This window comes from Eschrichtius robustus, chromosome 10 (assembly GCF_028021215.1).
Source record: "Eschrichtius robustus isolate mEscRob2 chromosome 10, mEscRob2.pri, whole genome shotgun sequence".
Classification (NCBI taxonomy): Eukaryota; Metazoa; Chordata; class Mammalia; order Artiodactyla; family Eschrichtiidae; genus Eschrichtius; species Eschrichtius robustus.
The window spans coordinates 106865332-106878927 of record NC_090833.1 but is presented as its reverse complement, the minus strand read 5'-3'; the positions used below and the strand labels follow the sequence as shown (position 1 = coordinate 106878927).

The 13596-nt window shown below is 42.7% G+C and overlaps 1 protein-coding gene across 1 annotated transcript in view; it reads left to right on the top strand.

Annotated features, from left to right (window-relative positions):
• EBF2 (EBF transcription factor 2) overlaps nucleotides 1–12225 on the top strand; it is a 188642-nt gene extending 176417 nt beyond the window's left edge. Inside the window, exons 15-16 of the mRNA XM_068552112.1 lie at nucleotides 6222–6389; nucleotides 11946–12225. Of these exons, the coding sequence (XP_068408213.1) occupies nucleotides 6222–6389; nucleotides 11946–11977 (200 nt within the window). The 3' untranslated portion in view covers nucleotides 11978–12225. The remainder of the gene's footprint in view (nucleotides 1–6221; nucleotides 6390–11945) is intronic.
• Nucleotides 12226–13596: the final 1371 nt, after the last annotated feature.

Below are 13596 nucleotides of genomic sequence, written 5' to 3'. Positions count from 1 at the left end.
GAGGGAGAGAGAAAAAAAAGACAGGAAGGGGTGGATGGGGTGTGGGTGGAGAGACAGAAAGAGAGAGAGAGAGTGAATGGATGAATGAAATTGCCCATCTGGTGTGGATGGCTTGATGTTTCTTACTAGATAATTCATTCAGTAGAAAGGGACCCTTCCCACTCCAGCAAGTGACAACTTCTTTCCACTATCCTTTCTTGATCAGTCAATCTCACTGCCACAAGAAAAATAGTAACACCCTGTCTTCAAGTCACCCATTAAAACAAGAGAGCATACACAAAATAGAAAGAGGAAGGTGCCCTGCCCAGAGGGAGTGGGAAACACAGCAGAGAATGTCCTCTTGTTTCCTACTGGGTCTGTGAGACCCCTTGCACCTTCCTTTTCTGAGGAATGGTCTGAAGGAATTGCAAACTGGGAATGGAATTCCAAACAGTGCATTTATTACAATAAAATCCCCTACTGCAAAAATACTGAATACCCTATGGAGTTCATTACAATAGCACGTGACCTGTATTTCTACCTAGCTAAGTCTCAAATTCTCTGGGAAATACAAAAAAATTTTTAAAAATAAAAAAAAATTAAAAAGCTCAGGGGGATACCATTTCATCAGTTCAGTTGCTTGTGTCTGAAAACACCCTTCTCTGATTTTTCATCTTATTTTTTAAACTAGTCTGATGTGGCCGGGCCATGCCATGGAGCAATCACTTGCCAGAGACGTTAAAAAGAAATAAAGCCAAACCTCTCGGTCAAGTTGCCTTGCATGACGGCCAATGCAGAGTATCAAAACCCTGCATCTTTACTGTTTTTGCTCTCACACCACTTCAAAAATGGCCAAACAGATGTTTTTTCAATTTCACATACAAACTTCACTTCCTGGCGGTAGCAGTATGTGCCAAGTTCCAGCTCAGTGCAAGTTTTTATGGCTGAATTCTAAACCCCTGACAATAGGAGGTTATAATGAAACGCTGACAGACCCCTTAGTGCCAACAAATGCAATGGCTCGATGCAAAGGAGGATGTGTGCCTGGTGAGTTCCAGCTGGGATGGTGCAAGCCAATCAATCCTATACTTTGCTTTACAAAGCAATCCTTTGCTTGCCTTTACTTTGGCCTCTATCCATAGAGAGAGGTGTCCGGAGAAATTTTCAATTTCAAGTATGTGTGATCAACTTTCCTAAAACAGTACACTCTGGTGTCCCCAGAGATGTTCTACTCAACAAGCCTGCAACACCCAAGGGACCACTTCTTCCAAAGTAGAATAGCCACCAAGCACATGCAAAGTTTGGAACAAGATCCATACAGACAGAATCCAACCTGGCCTCAGGGATTCCTACTTCAGTTATATAGTCTTAGAGTCTGTCCCAGGCCTCAGTATTTTCATGTTTTCAAAAATAAATATCAAGACATTTTCTGTCATAGAGTGTTAAATGATTATGGTAGAACATTTAGAACATGTGGAAATAGTTTTTAAAAGAAAGTACACTCCCATCGTAAAAAACCACCTTGTTAATATTTTGGTGTATTTCTATTGTCTTTTTCTTCAGAAAGGAAAAAAAAGCATCCTATGACAATTGTAACATTCTCACTGTAGACGCATTTGAAAAGCAATATCCTATGACAATTGTAACATTCTCACTGTAGACGCATTGAAAAGCACACCTATGTAAAAAAGAAAAGAAAAATGACACACTTTATTTCTATGCAGAGATAACCATGGTTAACTTTTAAAGTATAGCCTTGCAGTTATGGATAGATACATTTTGAAAATTACAGCATCTGCTCTGATGCACAGCTAATGGGTTTCAGCCATAAGATCAATGAAAAAGACAGCAGAAGAAAAATGGCAAAATTCTCAGTCACAGATATGAAGCTAGGCTCCATAAAATCCATCAGTGCAGACCTGTGTCCTAAGAATGGAGAACAGATATTAGGAGTGGCGTTTGCATTGCAAAGTTAACTACAGTCAACAAGCTTCTCCCAGGAATTTGTGAAATTTATCAGTCTCTTTGCTTTTTCCTAGCAGAACAGTTAACAGACAACCTTGTTTACAGGCAGTTAAGCCTTAGATCAAAGAGGCACATTAACATCCAGGAAAGCTATTATGCCTATTGCTCAGGATTATATTATTTTTTCCCAAAGAAATAGAGATTTTCCGTTTGTTTCTTTTAACAGCTTTTGCTGCTTTCTGCTACATCAAAAGTAATACATGTTCATTGTAGGAAATTTTGAAAATACAGACAAGTAAGAGAAATAAATTTAAGAATCTTCACAATTCTGTCAGCCAGATATCGTCATTAAAAATTTGGATGTGTATCACATCCTGCTAGACTTTTGCTTTGTGTATTTTTTAAAAAATAAGTGGGCTCATTGTCTATGTTATTATGTAATCTGCTTTAGTCATCTGAGGAGGCGTATCTTTCCGTGCCATTAAATATTCTTCTCCAATATTAGTTTTAATGTTTGCATAGTGTTCCATTTTATGGACCTAATATAGTTTACCCTATTGCTGGTCACTTCACTTATTTCCCAGTTTTTCAAGACTATAAAAAAGCCCTTGGATTTTTTTTAATTTTTTGCACATTTATGATTATCTCCTTGGGATTAATTTCTAGAAATTAAATTACTGGGTTAAAAATATGCACATTTTCAAATACTTTGATACATATTATTGAAGTCCCTCCAGAGAGGTTAGTACTCCCCTTAGAAAAGGAATAGTATCTGTTTCCCTGCCCTCTTAATTTTTTCTTAATCTTTATCAATTTGGCAAGTGAAAAATAACATCTCATTACTGTTTTAATTTGCATATGATTACTAATCGGTTTGACCATTTATAGGTCTATAAAGGCCTTTTGGTCATTTTCATTTTTCCTTCTGTGACATTCCTTTTCACTTCCCTTGCCCATTTTTCTAGTGGGATGTTCTCTGATTAATTTATAAAAACTTATTAGCTATTGAGAATCTGAATATATCTAAATAATTATGACAGATATTTTTCCTAATTTGTCATTTGCCTTTTCTGTATGTGTTACAGAAATATTTTTGTCATGTCTTATGATGTTCTGTTTAGGTTTTGGGGTTGAAAGGATTAGGTAAATTACATAACTTCCTAATTTTTCTACTAGCTCCTTTATAATTTTGTTTTTACAAATAACTGTTTAATCCACTTAGATTTACTTTCGTGTTTAACACGAGGAAGCACTCTAAATTTTGTCTCCAAATGGCTAGCGTATTGTTCCCGTGTGTTTATTTCCCCACTAATTTGAAATGTCACCTTTATTAAGTTCTAATTCTCACGTATACTCGGGTCTGTTTCTGGACTCTCTTTTCGCCAAGGACTTGTCTGCCTATTTCTATGCTAGTATAACACTGATTTCATTTGTGTAGGCTTATCATAAGTTTTAATATCTGTTAAGACAAATGCCTCCTTAAAAAAATTTTTTTTTAACAAAACTTTCTGGCTCTAACAGTGTTGTTGTTGTTTTAAATAGATAAATATAGAAATTATGTTTGTTGACACACACAGATTAAAATTTCCTTTAGGACTTTTTTTTTTTTTATTCATTTATTTAATTTTTGGTTGCATCGGGTCTTTGCTGCTGCACACGGGCTTTCTCTAGTAGCAGTGAGCAGGGGCTACTCTTTGTTGTGGGGCGCAGGCCTCTCATTGCGGTGGCTTCTCTTGTTGTGCAGCACGGGCTCTAGGCACGCAGGCTTCAGTAGTTGTGGCACACGGGCTCAGTAGTTGTGGCTCGCGGGCTCTAGAGCGCAGGCTCAGTAGTTGTGGCGCACGGGCTTAGTTGCTCCGCGGCATGTGGGATCTTCCCGGACCAGGGCTCGAACCCGTGTCCCCTGCATTGGCAGGCGGATTCTTAACCACTGCGCCACCAGGGAAGCCCACCTTTAGGATTTTTATTATAGCCACATTAAATTTTAAATTTGGATGTAATTTGACATTTTACAAAAATTCTGTTAAAAATATTTTAAATGGGCATGTTACAGCTCTGTGCTTATTCAGAGAATTGTAACAATTCTTTTACGCCACTTGGTGAAGCTTGAAGTGACTCCTTTCCCGCTGAGAGGCGGCCGTGCCAATGAGCATACTTTTGGATCTGTTACTAGAAAAGAAGTATTTGTAAAAGTGAGTCATATGCTGAATATAAACGGAACTGAGTGCGTGTGTGTGTCTAATTCACATTAGAAAAACCCTCCTCTATCATGGTGTATGAGGGGAGATTCTGCTATTGCAAAATCAGAAACCAAGGTGCCATTCTGGTGCTCGCGTGGATCACGTAGTATGGCAGAGATTGGGTGGTGGTCAGAATCAGGGGCTCCTGAGTCTCAGCTTTCCTTTGGCCTCTGATTCTGTGCCTTACAGAGAGAGGAGAGGACTCACCCACCCACCCTGCTCACACACACACACATTTCACTGATGCTAAAACCAAGGCTAGAAGAGGAGACTGACTTAGAACTATGAATAAGATCCATTCTCAGTGCTTACACCTGTATCCTCTCCCATAACAATAGTGAATTAGCCAGATTTCTTCTCATTTGCATCTTCAAGTATTACATGAGACTCTTTAAGGATTTTTTCCTCCTTTCCAATTTTTTCTTTTTTAATTTTTTATTGACGTATAGTTGAATTACAATGTTGTGTTAATTACTGCTGTATAGCAAAGTGACTCAGTTATACATATATATACATTCTTTTTCATATTCTTTTCCGTTATGGTTTATCACAGGATATTGAATGTAGTTCCCTGTGCTACACAGTAGGACCTTGTTTATTCATTCTATATATATTGATACCACCATTTTTTTCTTTTGATTCATATTACTTGTGGAAAGACCGAGATGTATTTGGATGCTTCCTTCTCCACTGCCCTTTAAATCAGGACCACTTCAGGATAAGAAGTTTTTAGATAAAGCTCTTTTTTTTTTTTTTGAAGTCTTTGGTTTGTCATACGGCTGTAAAAGACATCATATTGGAGGTACGCTGTATGATTGCTTTATATAGGCAATTTGTGAACACAGCCCAAAGTCTATCTTTATATGGAGAGGGGGGAAATGGGGATGGAGTCTTCCACAGGACATCAAAACACTGGACCTTCAATTCACCTTGTACTTGGTCTTTGAACCATAACTCGCACTCATGTTCTCACTTTCAGATTTACTTTGTGGAGTATCTGGACCACTGATGGTATGAAGTAGAAGTCAGCACTCTTAGCCTTTGTCATGGCCTTTGCCATTACATTCCAGTAATTCTTTTACCAAGTCATGTGACTTGGACAGTTCAGAATTCTGGACATTATGCTAAAATGAGCCCCTGAAACTTGACCTGATACTATAAAATGCTATCTCGAACAATTCTACCCTTGTGAACTCAAGTTTACCCCTTTCTCGAGCAAGTTGAACCTAGGAGAAGATTATCTTCTTGTATGATGTGACTTGGTGGAGTGTCTGACATTAAGATGTGGGGCCCTTCGTTGTGTAAATTGCCTTTATTTTTCCTGGAAATCCACAACACTTAGTTTTTGGCTTCCTTTGAGTCGCTTTAATGTTAATATTGGTATTTTTTTCTACACATCACATCAGAGGAGGCTGACTTGCAGCTTTATTTCCCAGGAGCTCTGAAAGTAGAGGAAGAAGGAGGTAATCTCTTAAATGTTAATAAACTTTTACATTTAATGAGGAAGTGGCCCATTGAGATGGTGCACTCAGAGAAGATGCCAGCCCTACAGATCAAACCTCTGGTGCCCTGAGAATTGCCAGGGAAGCACATGGCTCCCAGACAGGACTACTTTTTAGGGTAAAAAAAAGAGGTTTCTGTTTTTTAGTAGACTTGATAATTTTTCAGTTGTTGGTCTTAGCCTTCTCTTGTCGAGCTTCTACTCGTGGATTAAGACCTGTCACAATTTCATCTCCTGCTGACACTTTCCTGACTCTTCCAGGCGGAAAAGCACTCTGCCCGCTGTATCTCAGCGTCCTGTACACTCCTCCAATAGGACAATGACCCTATTAGTTGTTTTATTTGTTTATTCCTCCCACGGGACAGGGCAGGGACATGGTCACATTCAACTGCTTTTTGAATCTCTGCAATCAGGAACAATGCCTGGAATAAATTCGTAATTTCTCAATCAATGTGTAGAGGTTGTATGTACTGAAGAAAGAACTTAACTCCTAGATCTTTCTCTTTCTAAAAAAGGATTGTGCATTTGCTTTCCAGTCATGTCATCAAGTCCCACTGTTGGATCTTCCAGCACGTCCTCCATCCTCCCATTTTCCTCTTCAGTTTTTCCTGCTGTCAAACAGAAGAGTGCCTTTGCCCCTGTCATCAGGCCCCAAGGCTCCCCTTCGCCCGCTTGCTCCAGTGGCAATGGAAATGGATTCAGAGGTAAGCAAAGTAGCGCCTTGGGCATCAGCATGTGCCAGAGGGTCAGCAAAGTAAGAGCAAACGGCTCAGCGTCCTTCTGTATCTCTAGCCATTTACCTCCAAGGAGATGCTTTGGTGTTTGCATCGTGAGACCCGAGCGACTTGTACACCTGGGCTAGTTCTCTATCCAAGAGCAAGATGGGGGAATAACAGAGAAGTCGGACCACTCTGCAAGGACACAGATTAACTATGGGGGGGTCATATGTGCCCTCTAGGAGCATCGGACTCCCCAGACCTCTGCTTTTCACAAGGCCATGTCACTATTGCCCAGAAGGTGCCTGGCCACCACAGCAGATGCCACACGGTGACTACTGCTTACCGAATCGGCTTGCCATCTGCAGTGCATTCCCAGTCCCATGGCACGAATGGACGAGATCCATCAGGAGAAACGAGCAAGTTCTGAGAATTCTGGTTACGTGCTGGTCAAATTGATAGCAGGTGCCTGATCAGGGGTGGGGTAGGGAAGAAAGAAAAAAAGACATACTGGGTCTAAGAACAAACATTAATATCCCCCGTCAAACCCATTTTTGAGCAATGTCCTAAAATATAATATGACATGACATAGCACGAATGTGATGAGTACATGAGAATCTAATCATCTCATTGTGAATGGGAGGCAGCTGATGGCAAAAGAGCAAATTGGAAACTGCTGAACGCCAGGGAGCTTAACGACCCACATTATTTTTAGGCTGCTCCCTGCGTCTTGACATGAAAACATTCACGACAAGCAGTGTTGGATGAAACCAGAGGGCAGAGGTTTGGTTAACCTCGTGGATCAAAGACTCTGAGGTCAGCAGAGCCTCGAATGGGCTGTGCTGTCCCTGGAATGGCATCTGCCTAGTGGCTTTATTGATGGCGCAGGGGTTCCCGAGCCTTTGGGGACACCCGTGAGGGCGCAGTCACCCGTTGTGGCCAAGCACAGCTCTGGGAGGTACGTCAGGTTCCTGACACATTCTACCATTGGAGCGATGGTACCTCCTTGAAGTCAAGTGACTTGACAGACAAACTGTGAAATAAGAGCTGAAAGCCCAGCCCTCAGAAGAGCCCCTAAAAATTCTTTTGCTTCTAACTAGACAAAGCAGCTGGGTCCACATGCCGCCCAGCATGGGAGTAGTTGGAAACATCTGTATATTTGAAGGAAAAAAAAAATATATGTATTTGCTTTTTATCCAGATGTCAGATCCAGAGAGAAACAGGCTCCGCCTGTAGCTAAGCGTCTCCACCTGCCGCACCTCCCAACAAAGACCAGTGGTTTCTAGCCTGTCATTAGGAGACATGCTCAGAACTTTTCCCACGATGGCTTCACCTCCAGACTGGGAAAGGAAAACAATTGCTGAATTTTTGCTGCATATTCCCCTTCCCTATCTATCTCCCCTTCAGCAATATGACTCCCCTTTCCAAGTACTATGGTTTTAGTCATGTCCCTTAAACCTGGCAGGGCTGCAGCAACATGGATGGACCTAGAGATTGTCATACTGAGTGAAGTAAGTCAGAAAGAGAAAGACAAATATCGTATGATATGGCTTATATGTGGAATCTAAAAAAAGGGTACAAAGGAACTCGTACCTATCTACAAAACAGAAATAGAGTTACAGATGTAGAAAACAAACTTATGGTTACCAGGGGGTAAGGGGAGGAGGGATAAATTGGGGGATTAGGATTGACATATACACACTACTATATATACAATAGATAACTAATAAGGACCTACTGTATAGCCCAGGGCACTCTACTCAATACTCTGTAATGGCCTATATGGGAAAAGAAGCTCAAAAAGAGTGGATATATGTATATGTATAACTGATTCACTCTGCTGTACAGCAGAAACTAACACAGCATTGTAAATCGACTAGACTCCAAGAAAAATGTAAAAAAACACAAACAAACCTGGCAGGGGCCACAAAGGTTTCGTTGGGGAAATGCAGAGTGAGAGGCCCAAGAAAGACTTAAGGGCGAGGGCAAGCGCAGGTGCAGGAGGACAGGAGGGGTACAGCCCTTCCTTCATTCCAGGCAACTCTTGCAAATATTTTCAGCTTCACTTTGAGGAAGAAAAGTGCAACTTGACTGCCACTTGCCACCCCTCCCCCAGCCCCCCTCTCTCACGCAGGGACTGAGTCCGGGGAGCAGAGCTGGTTGACTCAGATCCCTCTGGGTCTGTGCTGTCCAGGGAGACCCATCTGTGGGGCCTGTCCAGCTTGCAGCCCTCAGGGAGGCCAGGACAAAGTTTTCCCTGGCAGCCATGGCCTGGAATCCCCACCCTGCTAGTGGCTGCATGCCCAAGGGCCCCTGTGGTGTCACCTGGTCAGGGTGCAGTTGTCCCAAAGAGCTGGAACGGTCTGTGTGGTCACAGCAAGGTCTCCTGGTGGAGGCAGCAGCAGCTGAAATAGCCAGAAGACCCCCTCTAGGGTCCTCAGCCATGCGACCTTCTGTCACTACCAGTGACACAGTGTCTGAGCAGCACGTTCGTAACTGTGTGTGCAGGAGTGACAATTGAGTTGGTTACACACAGACACAGGTCCTGGGCTCTAGTTCATTTCTATAGAATCACTGAGACGTCCTGAGCCTCTTTGAGGTCCTACAACTCCCTCCAAATTTCCCTGGTGATTTGAACCTTAAGGAGGAGGAGGAGGATGGGGGGCGGGATGGAGGAGGAAAAGGTGGAGGGGAAGGAGACAACAACACTTAAATTAGGAGCTGGAGACTAAAAAACAAAGAACTATGAAAATACAAAGTAGTGTGTGGAGAAATAGGAGAGAATTCCGAGGAGAACCTCAAAGACTACCAACCGTGGGAAGAACATGGAACTTGACTTCAGCAGACATTGCAGGCTGTACCAGTGCATCCGTACCAGTCACCATCATCTGAGAGCCTCGGTCTCCTAGCCTGTTAAACAGGAGAACTGATCGCTCTACCCCAAGGTGGTTGAGAAGCAACGTGTGCGAAGAAGTAGGAAAGGTGAAGGACATTTCATACAGCAGAGAGAGGCTGGAGCTGACAAAGGATGCCTTCCAGAAGCCTTCACTCTGGTTCTTCCTCATTTTGGACCGGTGACTAGCAGTTCAAGGTCCAGCATCACCGGGTGTCCCGTTGGTGCAGAGAGGGAGAGAGCCACGCTGAGCTTGAATACACGGCCTGCAGTCACTGAATGAAGGGATCCTGGGGTGACGGGGGCTGAGTGGCAGGACGCCCCCTCTCTTTAGGGACAGTGGGAGAGTGTAAATGTGGCCTGAGGCGGAGGCTGACCACAGGCTGAGAGGGAGTTTCTTCTCTCCACTTGCTCTAAGGTGAGGCGGTCTTAGTCACCTGCAGAGGGACTGTGCAGCCAACGCTCTCCGAGACTCGCTGACTGTGCCTGGATCCCACGTGCAAGATGCTGAACCGAGTGCCTTACAGGAATTATCTTGTTCCAGCCTCTCGTGTGACCCAAAGGTGACGATCTTACCGGTATCACCATTTTTAGTTAAGGAGCTCGCCCAGGGCCACACAGCCAGTGACTGATGACTTGAACTCAGACATTTTGACCCCAGAGCCTGCGCTCTGACAGCCCGCTGTCTCTCCGGGGACAGAAGTAGTATATAGGTCCTCTCTTCACCGTTCGCCCGTACCAACTTTCCACCTGGACTGAAGAGGGATTATTACATTCCCACGAAATGTCAAAGGTAAAAAGAAATTGGACAACGTGCAGTTTAGGATTCTCCCAAGTAACTGCTGCTTTCTGTCTGTTGGCTACGGTTTCTACAAGCAAAAAGTCAGGGTCACCACGGAGCAGAGTGCAGCCCACGCGGTGCCTGGTGTGAGACCAGGAAGAAGGAAAATCCATGAAATCTGCTGTTCTTCAGTCATGCAGTGGATCTTGTTCTTGGAGAGGCTCTGCCCTTTTAATAAGCTCCTTAGATAACTCTGAGGACGCAGGAAAAGGAAGGGGCTGATGAGTCTGAAGTGTAATAGACAAGTTAAAGTTGAAAACGTGAGCCCGAAACCTACTGCTGGGGAGCTATACGTGCAGTGTTCAATTTCCCCACCTTCTACCTCATTTATCAGGCATTCACAGTTGATGAGTATAGATCGTCGAGATAATAGTATGCACTATGTGCCAGATTCGTTTTCCAGCTCCCTCCAGGAAAAAAAAAAATAGAATAAAATAAAATACCTCCTACACTCTGGGATAATTACCAGGGTTGCTATATCTCCAAATCATTGGGGAGTGTCCAGAATTGAACTGCCTTTATTGAAAAGTTACATCGATTCAATATATAGTAATACAGGCAAAAATAATTAAGGGTTTGCTCGCTGTGTAAGACCTTAATCCGGATCTCACAAACATTCAATAAAGGCTGTATGGTCAGGGAGATAGATGGCTGACAATTTTGCCTGAGAAGACTGGCTGGCAAGGAGAGAAGAGGTAGAGGGAGGGAAGGGAAGAGGAGAGGGATAGGGGAAGGGAGGGGTGGGGGGGGAGAGGAGGGAAGGAGGGAGGGAGAGAGAGAGAGGTGCTGGAAGAAGCAGGAAGAATTTTGTCCATTTGCTTATCAGGTTAGTGAACAGCGTTCAGCAAAATGCTTCTATGATGTTTGATAAGCCCTCTAGAGGAGGCTTAGACAATAAAACTCAAAGGATCAAATTCCAGATGCAGTGTGAAGTTTGGACACAAGGAAACTATTCTGCCAGTTTCCAAGAATGTGAAAATTCGATGGGTTCATCGCCCGAAAGCCAAGGCCAGAGGGTTGCGTTTTGCTGTGTGATTTTTCCACATTGTGCTGCTGCTGCTTTATTTCTCATATCGAGGGGAAACCTTGGACCTGATGCCACCCAGACAGGCATTTCCCGTATCCTCTTGACAGATAGAGGGGCGCTGGACACTGCGCTTGGATTGGGGGTGAAGAGTAGAGATTGGGGTGACTCCCAAATTAGGAACTAAATTACGTCTTTTGTTCCAGTGGGTCAGCACCCCTTAGTGAATGGACATCACATACGGCAGTGAGCCCCAAAGGAAGACGAGCTAGTTAGTTAGGAAAAAAACCAACTCATCCAATTTCAGCTAGGATGGATAGAAACCTAGGATGGATAGAAAGTCCGATTTGTTATAAATGATACCTAGTAAGTAACTCAATAGGCTTGGCACCTGGAATTTATTTTCCTCTTCCAACCATATAATCTAGAAATTATTTTAGTCTAATAGTGAAAAATATATTAGACATATATTACAATTTAGTTTACATGTTTATGTCTCTTATGTCATGTATACAACCCATTAATGTAAAGCAAAACGTAATTTTTGGCCTCCCAAGCAAAACTTCAACAAGCTTTATGTTTCAGTGATTCAGTAAGGTTTTGGTGCCTCTCATTGGCTGTCTGCTAGACCAGACCTGGAGACAATGGGTCCCCATATCAGCTGAGGGCACCATTGCCCTGGACGGTACCAAACTGTCCATCCCAGGCCCCACCCCTCGCTCTGGTTTCTAGACCTTAATGTAAAGAATCTCTAAGTCTCATGCCTGTGCCACTCTTCCCTTGCAGCCATGACCGGACTTGTCGTGCCCCCGATGTAAAGAAGAGGGAGAAATGCTTTCTTATAGCACAAAACTGCTTACTCTGATGGACCAATAATGAAGAAAGCACTAGGAGCTCTCTGGGGAAAGTTGTGCCCCGAGTGAACATGATGGACAGATGTGGGTTTGCAAGGAGCTGCCTCTTACCTGGTCTCACGTTTCTTGTGTAGCTCTGATGGTAACTACACAAACTGACCCTCTCGGGAACAAGGACAAAAGATGTCATTGACGTAGTCAGTGCTAAGAGCAGAAATGCAATTCTTTGTTATGAACATTATGAGAACCACCTTCCTATGTTTGTAAAATATTTAAGAAAAAAATTGGCAAACGATTCATGCTTAATATTTTGGATACTATTTGTTTTTCTTTGTAGGAAAAAAAAGTTGAAAGTTTCTATTTTCTATGAAGCCTTTCAGATACCAATTTAGTTTATGCAGAAAAAAAAATTGAACAAAACAGGGTACCAGCATGGAAGACTTTCTTAAAATGAAACCTGAATTGAATGATGAAATGTTGTTGTATGTGTGTTTGCTTATAGTTTAATCTCTTTAAAAAACAAACAAACAAACAAAAAACAAAAAAAGGAAAAATTTTAAAATGTTTTACAATTATTTAAATAAATAAACGTGTAACTTATTGTAAGTAGAGGTAGAAATTAAGACCTTTTTGGAAGAGAGAGGAATTTCTCTTCCTGATGTAAAATGGAAGTGATGCAAACATGTAGTAACAAGTTTAAAAGGTGTGTGATTATTACTGCAGTTACTTACTAGACTCTTATCCCCCATCCCGCCTCCCCCTCTTTTTCCATCATTTTACTGACCCACAGGCAAGAACATGTATCTTATGTAGAACAACCCGATGCAGAAACAAGGATGCAAGTCCATGCACGTACACAAATACTCAAACGCATCAATCCATTCCCAGCTCCGTCTGCTTTCTAAATAGTCTACATGTCCCTTTAGGTATTCACTCTTTGTGAATACATAATTTTTAAAATTTATATTAGCGTTCAACATTCACCCTTGAGCAGTGCAGAGAATGCCCATGTTTTAGTGTGTCCCCGGCTTTGCATCCCAGGGAAAGACGGGTCTCACCTTAAAGACAGCCAAAGCCATGTGACTTTCCCAACCAAGTGGCCTCTGTGGAATCTCCCTTTCAGAGTCCCTCCCTCCCTCCTCTTTGGTTACCTGGTTCAGCATAGAGATTTAAGCCCCACAGAACTTCAGAAACTGGATTTGAAGATGGTGACTCTGTTTCTTGGACTCTTCATCGTCAATCTTAGGATGTTCACATCCTTTCTTCTCGCTGCAGGTTTCCCCTTTCATGGCATTAAACTCACTTGAAAAAAATACGTATTCAACTTGACACAGTTTCCAGGCAAGAACGTGATGGGGTGCAGAAGAGGCATGTTGTTAAAAGCCCTAATCTCTCTTCTGATCTTCAAAGAAATGGAAACCTAGATTCTTAGCAGGGTCAGAGAGTAGGGGCATCTGTGTTCCAAGCAACGCATTTCCCCAGGCCTGCGACAGGCACTCGTAAGTTCTGGGACTAGCTCTTAGGGGGAGAAACCTTGCAGGAACTGCTAACATGGAGTAAAGTCTTGAAAGCCTGTGTGATCC